Raw genomic sequence first — 11,229 nt, forward strand, 5'->3', positions numbered from 1 at the left:
TATATATATATATATATATATATATATATATATATAATTCATTACTTTTATTTCTTTTGATAATCGAAATATTCAATAGTAGGACATACAACTGTTGAAAACGATTGGATTAGATTCATGCAAATTTTCAATCTCAAAACAAATTAATATTCATAAGCCATATATTCTGACGAGTTTTGAATTCTTAACATTTCATAATTATTATTCAATTTTTTTTTGATACATCTACGTGATGGCTTGACAAAAAAAATCCGTGATGGTAAAAATGCAAATGTAGCCTCTGACTTTTATCATCGGTATAAGGTAGAATAGTTGTTGTTCTTTTTTTTTTTTTGATTTTTTTTTTCAGCTGTATATCTTTTATTTCAAATTCAATACATGTCAATTTCTTCGAAAAATATTATTTCTACCACTCAATTTGATATGTTTCTCCAATTTATTAATTTAGTTCATGGTTTAAACTGACGAATAAAAAATGTTTCTCCTAAAACTTTGGATGGACGAAAAATGGTTTAAAGCAAAATCAAATTTAGCAAAACCAAAGCCCAACGTGTCTCCAACATCCACCTCGATCTTGGCTCTGATACCATGTGACAATTTTTTTTTTTTTTTTTTGTAAAATGGAAGATTCATGGCTTTTACCAGCCCTCTTAGGTTCATCACTAATAGTAGTGTTAGGGACAGAATATTAGAATAAATATGAATATAAGATAATAAACGTCTTGTGATTAATTTAATACGAACGTTTACAACCATATCAAAAGGGGGAAATTGGGGTCTCAACAATTGGCCTTTGGATTGAGCTAAAATATGACACATCTTATAGCCGTGAGGCCGCCTCTCGAAGTATAGTTTTTTGTATGGATGGTGAGTCCTGTAAGGTTCATTCTTGAAAAAAAAAAAAAAAAAAAAAAAAAAAAAAATTAATAATTAAAAAAAAAAAGATTAACTACTTTAACATTGCGGCTAATTATTCACAATATTTGTAGGCTCATCGATACGGTTAAATACGATGATTATTCCCAGATAATAAAGTCTGTATTAGGGAATCGACTTCCAAAATTTACTGAAACTCAATCCAAGTTGGTAAAAGAGTCCATTGATTTTCTTATTGTGAACTATTATTCTACAAGTTACGCAGAAACTATTCCTTCAACAAACGATGTCAACGTCACTTTTGGGACTAATGTACAACTCAATATCACTAATATTCAGCTTTAATCAGTGACGAACCTAGGAGGGCTGGTAGAGGTCATGAATCTTTCATTTTACAAAAAAAAAAAATTGTCTCATGGTATCAGAGCCAAGATCGCGGTGGATGTTGGTGTCTACGTTGGGCATTGGTTTGACTAAATTTGAATTCCTTTAAATCATTTTTCGTCCATCCATAGTTTTAGGAGAAACATTTTTTATTCTTCCGTTTAAATTATGAACTAAATTGATAAATTGGAGAAACATATCAAATTGAGTGTTAGAAATAACATTTTTCGAAAAAATTGACATGTTTAGAATTGAAAATAAACAATAAACAGCCGGGAAAAAAAAATCCATTTTTTTAACAATTAAAAAAGAGGATTAACTACTTTATCATCGCGGCTAATTATTCACAATATTGGTATGCTGGTCAATCAGGTTATATACGGTGATTATCCCGAAAGAATAAAGTCTGTACTGGGGAATCGACTATCAAAATTCAGTGAAGCTCAATCCAAGTTGGTAAAAGGGTCCATTGATTTTCTTGTTGTGAACTGTTATTCTACAGGTTATGCAGAAACCGTTCCCTCAGGAAACGGTGTCAACGTCACTTTTTGGATTGATGTATAATCCAATATCACTAATATTCAGCCCCTAATCAGTGACGAACCTAAGAGGGCTGATAGAGACCATAAATCTTTAATTTTACATAAAAAAATAAATTGTATAGTGGTATTAGAGCCAAGATCACAGTGGATGTTGGTGTCTACGTTGGGCTTTGATTTGACTAAATTTGAATTCGTTTAAACCATTTTTCGTCCATCTAAAGTTTTAGGAGAAACATTTTTTATCCTTCAGTTTTAACATTTTTCGAAGAAATTGACGTGTAGAGAATTAAAAATAAAAGATATGCTGAAAAAAAAAAAAAAAAAAAAAAAAAAACCATTTTTTTAACAATTAAAAAAGAAGATTAACTACTTTATCATTGCGGCTAATTATTCACAATATTGGTATGCTGGTCAATCAGGTTATATACGGTGATTATCCCGAAAGAATAAAGTCTGTACTGGGGAATTGACTACCAAAATTCAGTGAAGCTCAATCCAAGTTGGTAAAAGGGTCCATTGATTTTCTTGTTGTGAACTGTTATTCTACAGGTTACGCAGAAACCGTTCCCTCAGGAAATGGTGTCAACGTCACTTTTTGGATTGATGTACAATCCAATATCACTAATATTCAGCCCCTAATCAGTGACGAACCTATGAGGGTTGATAGAGACCATAAATCTTTAATTTTACATAAAAAAAATAAATTGTATAGTGGTATTAGAGCCAAGATCACAATGGATGTTGGTGTCTACATTGGGCTTTGATTTGACTAAATTTGAATTCGTTTAAACCATTTTTCGTCAATCCAAAGTTTTAGGAGAAACATTTTTTATCCTTCAGTTTTAACATTTTTCGAAGAAATTGACGTGTAGAGAATTAAAAATAAAAGATATGCTGAAAAAAAAAAAAAAAAAAAAAAAAAAAAAACTATTTTTTTAACAATTAAAAAAGAAGATTAACTACTTTATCCTCGCGGCTAATTATTCACAATATTGGTATGTTGGTCAATCAGGTTATATACGGTGATTATCCCGAGAGAATAAAGTCTATACTGGGGAATCGACTACCAAAATTCAGTGAAGCTCAATCCAAGTTGGTAAAAGGGTCCATTGATTTTCTTGTTGTGAACTATTATTCTTTAGGTTACGCAGAAACTGTTCCCTCAACAAACGATGTCAACGTCACTTTTTGGACTGATGTACAATCCAATATCACTAACATTCTGCCCCTAATTAGTGACGAACCTAAGAACGCTAGTAGAGACCATGAATCTTTAATTTTACAAAAAAAAAAAAAAAAAAAAAAAAAAATTATCTCATGGTATTAGAGCCAAGATCATAGTGGATATTAGTGTCTATGTTGGGCTTTGGTTTGACTAAATTTGAATTCGTTTAAACCATTTTTCGTCCATCCAAAGTTTTAGGAGAAACATTTTTTATCCTTCAGTTTTAACCATGAACTAAATTGATAAATATGATAAACATATCAAATTGAGTGGTAGAAATAACATTTTTCGAAGAAATTGACGTGTAGAGAATTAAAAATAAAAGATATAAAGCTAGAAAAAAAAAAGCAATTTTTTAACAATTAAAAAAGAAGATTAACTACTTTATCATTGCGGCTAATTATTCACAATATCGGTACGCTAGTCGATCTGGTTATATACGGTGATTATCCTGAGAAAATAAAGTCTGTATTGGGGAATCGATTGCCAAAATTCACTGAAGCTCAATCCAAGTTGGTAAAAGGGTCCATTCATTTTCTTAGTGTGAACTGTTATTCTGCAGGTTACGCAGAAACCGTTCCCTCAGGAAACGGTGTCAACGTCACTTTTTGGATTGATGTACAATCTAATATCACTAATATTCAGCCCCTAATCAGTGACGAACCTAAGAGGGCTGATAGAGACCATAAATCTTTAATTTTACATAAAAAAAAAAAAAAAAAAAAAAAAAAAAAAAAAAATTGTATAGTGGTATTAGAGCCAAGATCACAGTGGATGTTGGTGTCTACATTGGGCTTTGATTTGACTAAATTTGAATTCGTTTAAACCATTTTTCGTCCATCCAAAATTTTAGGAGAAACATTTTTTATCCTTCAGTTTTAAGATTTTTCGAAGAAATTGACGTGTAGAGAATTAAAAATAAAAGATATAAAGCTAGAAAAAAAAAGCAATTTTTTTAACAATTAAAAAAGAAGATTAACTACTTTATCCTTACGGCTAATTATTCACAATATCGGTACGCTAGTCGATCTGGTTATATACGGTGATTATCCTGAGAAAATAAAGTCTGTATTGGGGAATCGACTGTCAAAATTCACTGAAGCTCAATCCAAGTTGGTAAAAGGGTCCATTCATTTTCTTAGTGTGAACTGTTATTCTGCAGGTTACGCAGAAACCGTTCCCTCAGGAAATGGTGTCAACGTCACTTTTTGGATTGATGTACAATCCAATATCACTAATATTCAGCCTCTAATCAGTGATGAACCTAGGAGGGCTGGTAGAAGCATGAATCATTCATTTTACAAAAAAAATAAATTGTCTCATGGTATTAGAACCAAGATCACAGTGGATATTGGTGTCTACGTTGGACTTTGCTTTGACTAAATTTGAATTCGTTTAAACCATTTTTCGTCCATCCAAAGTTTTAGGAGAAATATTTTTTATGCTTCAGTTTAAACCATAAACAAAATTGATAAATTTGAGAAACATATCAAATTGAGTGGTAGAAATAACATTTTTCGAAAAAATTGACATATAGAGAATTAAAAATAAAAGATATACAGCTGGAAAAAAAAAAAAAAAAAAAGGAAAAACCACTTTTTTAATAATTAAAAAAGAAGATTAACAACTTTATCATTGTGGCTAATTATTCACAATATTGGTACGCACGTCAATCGGGTTATATATGGTGATTATCCCGAGAGAATAAAGTCTATATTGGGGAATCGACTGCCAAAATTCAGTGAAGCTCATTCCAAGTTAGTAAAACGGTTTATTGATTTTCTTGTTGTGAACTATTATTTTGCAGGTTACGTAGAAACCGTTCCCTCAATAAACGATGCCAATGTCACTTTTTGGACTGATGTACAATCCAATATCACTAATATTCGGCCTCTAATCAGTGACGAACCTAGGAAGGCAGGTAGAGACCATGAATCTTTCATTTTACAAAAAAAAAAAAAATTGTCTCATGGTATTAGAGCCAAGATGACAGTGGATATTGGTGTTAACGTTGAGCTTTGGTTTGACCAAATTTGAATTCGTTTAAACCATTTTTCGTCCATCCAAAGTTTTAGGGGAAACATTTTTTATCCTTCAGTTTTAACCATGAACTAAATTGATAAATTGGAGAAACATATCAAATTAAGTGGTAGAAATAACATTTTTCGAAGAAATTGACATGTAGAGAATTAAAAATAAAAGATATACAACTGAGAAAAAAAAAACAATTTTTTTAATGATTAAAAATGAAGATAAACTACTTTGAGCTTGCGGCTAATAATTCAAAATATTGGTAGGCTCATCGATGCAATTATATACGGTGATTATCCCGAAAGTCTAAAGTCTGTATTGGGGAATTGACTGCCAAAATTTACGAAAGCTCAATCCAAGTGGTAAAATGGTCCATTAATTTTCCTATTGTAACCTATTATTCTGCAGGTTACGCAGAAACCGTTCCCTCAGCAAACGGTGTCAACGTCACTTTTTGGATTGATGTACAATCCAATATCACTAATATTCGGCCCCTAATCAGTGACGAACCTAAGAAGGCTGGTAGAGACCATGAATCTTTCATTTTACAAAAAAAATAAAATGTCACATGGTATCAGAGCCAAGATCGCGGTGGATGTTGGTGTCTACATTGGGCTTTGGTTTGACTAAATTTGAATTCGTTTAAACCATTTTTCGTCCATCCAAAGTTTTAGGAGAAACATTTTTTATCCTTCAGTTTTAGCCATGAACTAAATTGATAAATTGGAAACCATATCAAATTTAGTGGTAGAAATAACATTTTTTGAAGAAATTGACGTGTAGAGAATTAAAAATAAAAGATATACAGCTAGAGAAATTTTTTTTTTTTAATAATTAAAAAAGAATATTAACTACTTTATCCTTGCGGCTAATTATTCACAATATTGGTACGCTGGTTGATCCAGTTATATACAGTGATTATCCCAGAGAATAAAGTCAGTATTGGGGAATCGACTGCCAAAATTCATTGAAGCTCAATCCAAGTTGGTAAAAGGGTTCATTGATTTTCTTGTTGTGAACTGTTATTCTGCAGGTTACGCAGAAACCGTTCCTTTAGGAAATGGTGTCAACGTCACTTTTTGGATTGATGTACAATCCAATATCATTAATATTCAGCCTCTAATCAGTGACGAACCTAGGAGAACTGTTAGAGGCCATGAATCATTTATTTTACAAAAAAAAAAAAAAATTGTCTCATGGTATCAGAGCCAAGATCACAGTGGATATTGGTGTCTACGTTGGGCTTTGCTTTGACTAAATTTGAATTCGTTTAAACCATTTTTCGTCAATCCAAAGTTTTAGAATAAACATTTTTTATCCTTCGGTTTAACCCATAAACTAAATTGATAAATATGAGAAACATATCAAATTGTGTAGTAGAAATAACATTTTTCGAAGAAATTGATGTGTAAAGAATTAAAAAAAAAAAAAAAAGATATACAATTGAAAAAAAAAAATGAAAAACCATTTTTAAAAAAATTAAAAAAGAAGATTAACAACTTTATCCTTGTGGTTAATTATTCACAATATTGGTACACTCGTTAATCCGGTTATATAAGGTGATTATTCCGACAGAATAAAGTATGTATCGGTGAATCGACTGCCAAAATTCACTGAAGCTTAATCCATGTTGGTAAAAGGGTCCATTGATTTTCTTGTTGTGAACTATTATTCTGCAGGTTACGCAGAAACCATTTCCTCAATAAACAATGTCAACATCACTTTCTGGACTGATGTACAATCTAATATTCGGCCTCTAATCAGTGACGAACCTAGGAAGGCTGGTAGAGACCATGAATCTTTCATTTTACAAAAATAAATAAATTGTCTCATGGTATTAGAACCAAGATCACAGTGGATATTGGTGTCTACGTTAGGCTTTGGTTTGACTAAATTTGAATTCGTTTAAACTATTTTTCGTCCATCTAAAGTTTTAGGAGAAACATTTTTTATCTTTCAGTTTTAACCATGAACTAAATTGATAAATTGGAGAAACATATCAAATTGAGTGGTAGAAATAACATTTTTCGAAAAAATTGACATGTAGAGAATTAAAAATAAAAGATATACGGTTGGTAAAAAAAAAATACAATTTTTTTAATAATTAAAAAAGAAGATTAACTACTTTAACCTTGCGGCTAATAATTCAAAATATTGGTAGGCTCATCGATCCGGTTATATACGGTGATTATCCCGAAAGTCTAAAATCTGTATTGTGGAATTGACTGCCAAAATTCACGGAAGCTCAATCCAAGTAATAAAAGGGTCCATTGATTTTCTTGTTGTAACCTATTATTCTGCGGGTTACGCAGAAACCGTTCCCTCAGCAAACAGTGTCAACGTCACTTTTTGGACTGATGTACAATCCAATATCACTAATATTCGGCTCCTAACCAATTACGAACCTAGGAAGGCTGGTAAAGACCATGAATCTTTCGTTTTACAAAAAAAATAAAAAATAAAAAATAAAATTGTCTCATGGTATTAGAGCCAAGGTCAAAGTGGATATTGATATCTACGTTGAGCTTTAGTTTGACTAAATTAGAATTCGTTTAAACCATTTCTTGTCCATCCAAAGTTTTAGGAGAAATATTTTTTGTCATTCAGTTTAAACCATGAACTAAATTGATAAATTGGAGAAACATATCAAATTGAGTGGTAGAAATAACATTTTTCGAAGAAATTGACATGTATAGAATTAAAAATAAAAGATATACAGCTTGAAAAAAAAAAACATTTTTTTAATAATTAAAAAAGAAGATTAACTACTTTATCCTTGCGGCTAATTATTCATAATATTAGTAGGCTCGTCGATCCGGTTATATACGTTGATTATCCCAAGAGAATAGAGTCTGTATTGGGGAATCGACTGCCAAAATTTATTGAAGCTCAATCCAAGTTGGTAACCAAAGGTTCATTGATTTTCTTGTTGTGAACTATTATTCTGCCGGTTACGCAGAAACCGTTCTCTCAGCAAACGATGTTAACGTCACTTTTTGGATTGATGAACAATCTAATATTACTAATATTCCGCCCCTAATGAACCTAGGAGGGCTGGTAGAGGCTATGAATATTTCATTTTACAAAAAAAGTAAATTGTCTTATGGTATCGGTGCCAAGATCGCGGTAAATGTTAGTGTCTACGTTAAACTTTGGTTTGACCAAATTTGAATTCGTTTAAACAATTTTTCGTCCATCTAAAGTTTTAAGAGAAACATTTTTTATCCTTCTGTTTAAACAATAAACTAAATTGATTAATTGGAAAAACATATCAAAATGTGTGGTAGAAATAACTTTTTTTTGGAAGAAATTGACAAGTATAGAATAAAAAATAAATTATATAGAGCTGAAAAAAAAAAGAAAGAAAGAAAGAAAGAAAACCATTTTTTAAATAATTAAAAAAAAATCCATTGTGGTCCACACAAAACCAGGAAAAGCACCCAATGTATCAACTGGGACTATTTTTCAGTCCACAGCTCCCGTAGGAAAGAAAACCGGTGGCAACACCATTGGACCGAGAGTACCAGTCTCCAAAATATTATTAAGTGATCATTAAATTTGTTAGTATTATATACCTTAATTTCGTAGGAACATAATCGTTATTAATTAGATGGAATAAACCATTTGCAGAAGGTAACCCCTAATTAAGATAGAAATCTATGATAAATAAATAAAAAGCCAAAAAAAAAAACATGAGAAGATCCCTCTCCTCTCTATACATTAGAAAACTCAATTCACATGATCAGTTAATGGATTCTATAGGTATTCTAAATTATAGAATTATTGTTTTTTTTTTTTTTTTTTCTCAATTAGTATGCTTTTATGATTATCTAGTAAGTTTTAGAAACTAAAGATTGAGAGATTCCCTAATTTTGGTTGAAACTTGAACAGTTCTATAGGTACGTACAAATAGAATGCACACACCGCCATCGTAAGTGCCTAAGTGGATCCAAACCGATTCGTGGATAAACTGGCAGCCACAAATGTAATGTCAGTCCACTTATTATACTATTCTATCCACATCAAGCCATTAACTCATTTGATTAAAAGAACACACACTTGACTATCAACTCTTCTTAGTTCTTCTGAAGCCTTCTTCCTTCGGCATTTGAAATACCCTACTCACCTGTAATGAAACAAAAAGAAGAGTTCTGAATGAAAGGCGCTTTTCTCACCAAACCTTAAAACCAGTAATGAAGGCCCGGCCAGATCATAATTACCATGCGGCTGTTGAGGAACTTGGGATTTCGATTCTCCACCTAACCCGAGCCATGAACCAATTACAGTTCCTTTAAGCTTATCCACCACACCCTTTTGCGTCCTTTCCCCATGACTCTCATCCTTGGTGCCTAACCGCCTTGCCACCTCCTTTGATTCTTTCACCTTCCCCACAGGCCGCATATCCTTTTCCTTCCCTGGCTCTTCCATCCTCTGCTTATGTAAAGCATCTGAAATCAATTCAGATAACGCCCTATCCTCTTCACCAGGCCTCAGCTTCTCCAGAACATAGTCCTTCACAGACACTCCTTTGTCTTGTCCTTTGACCCCACACTCCGATTCATTGCTGGTGCCATGCACTTTCTCACCGTATACGAGCTTTGAAGCAGCAGCATTACTCGCGGAGATTGGTTTGTCAGCGACGGCAGAGGTGGCAGATGAGATTTTCTCAGAGTAACTGCTCTGGTTTGATGGTTTCCCGTACACTTCATGTGGGTGGTTTTGCTGTTTGGTTGTCTCGAAGCTTTTTGGGAGTTGAGGTTTATCTCGGATGGCTTTGGCCTCTTGGGGAACTGGTTCTGGAGAGAACTGGTCATGGCTTCCAGTACTGGGTAATTTGGTAAACTGATCGGAGGTTAAAATGGGCAAGTTATGGTCTGCTACTTCAGCGGATTTTGGATCCGGTTCATCATGGACATTCATTTTGACAAATGACTGAAGTATTGGGGTGATTCCTACTACCTTATCACTTGATTTTAAAAGTACTGAGATTTTACTTCTACTAATTAGGTAAGAGAGATAATTTAGTAGATATTTCGAAGAACTGAAAAATGAATAAATTCAACAAATCTGATTACCTGTGCCCGTTGGATCAGGGGCTTTGATCCCATAAACTCCAGGAGAATGTGATACTGTAATTGGCTCATTGATTTTGGTATCGTTTCTCTCTTCTGACTCACCGTGAACTTCTGGGTCTTCAATTATTTCTTCATCGTCGTCATCTTCCTCGTCAAGATCATGATCATCAGGAATATGATGGCCAGCGCGTTGATAATCATGATCGTGTTCATGGTCATGATGGCCATGCTTCTTGAGCGTGTCCTTCATCTTCTTTGCCTTTGCCTTCACCTTCTTGATCACCGATTTCCCCTCATGGGCGTGCTCATCTTCACCTTGGGGCGCCACTGAAACAAAACTTTAACAATCACCGCAAGAACAGAGAACACAAATTACATTAAAGATCTTACCAGCTGGATGCGGTGCAGCATTATGGGGGTCATGATCATCGTAATTGTGACCATGAGGATGTGCTATACGTGAATCCATACTTTCAAAGAAAATAAACTGCTTAATTGGGTCGTTATGGTTACTGTCCAAGAAACAGAGTGTGCAAACTACAAATGAGAGAGACAAAAAATTGGAAGTATATAGAGAAGACCAAAACACAGCGTTTTGCCACCTTTGCATGGCTCTGGCGTTTTATCAGTGAGCACACGTGTAGCAACACCGACACGTCTCCGTTCGGTGGCACGTAATACGTAAGTACTTGTACACGTGGCACAACGTTGCGTGACAGTATTCTTTTTGTGGTGGACGATCTTATCAGGAGCGGATTGGATAACCTAGAGAGTTAACTGCTCCTTTTATTAGGATCACTCGAAGTAGTCCCTTGCATTGTTCTTAAAACTTAACTACAAAAGATTAAAGAAAAGTTCTATTAATCAAGAGCTATTTGGTCTCTTTTGGATTCATCCACTATGATACAAAATTGAGTCACTAATTTTTTTTTTTTCTTAAATTGTATTTCGTATCATGTCTGTCAAGACATGTAAAATTTATTTTTGAATTTGTAATGTCACGGCTTAAAATATAAGCTGTAAGTGGAATGATTTGAATTTCCATGTGACGATATTACGTAAATGAAATACTTGCACAGGAAAAATTACTTCTTTA

General features: G+C 33.2%; 1 protein-coding gene across 1 annotated transcript; it reads right to left on the reverse strand.

The window, feature by feature from the left end:
* Positions 1 to 9,039: 9,039 nt before the first annotated feature.
* LOC132180398 (low-temperature-induced 65 kDa protein) lies at positions 9,040 to 10,658 on the reverse strand. Its single transcript, XM_088516888.1, has 3 exons — positions 10,524 to 10,658; positions 10,122 to 10,460; positions 9,040 to 10,013 (listed from the first exon to the last, which is right to left on the reverse strand). The coding sequence occupies exons 1-3, from the start codon at positions 10,600 to 10,602 to the stop codon at positions 9,181 to 9,183; spliced, it is 1,251 nt and encodes a 416-aa protein (XP_088373014.1). The 5' UTR covers positions 10,603 to 10,658; the 3' UTR covers positions 9,040 to 9,180.
* Positions 10,659 to 11,229: the final 571 nt, after the last annotated feature.

The sequence above is a fragment of the Corylus avellana genome, chromosome 5, assembly GCF_965113065.1.
Source record: "Corylus avellana chromosome 5, dhCorAvel1.hap1.2, whole genome shotgun sequence".
Lineage (NCBI taxonomy): Eukaryota > Viridiplantae > Streptophyta > Magnoliopsida > Fagales > Betulaceae > Corylus > Corylus avellana.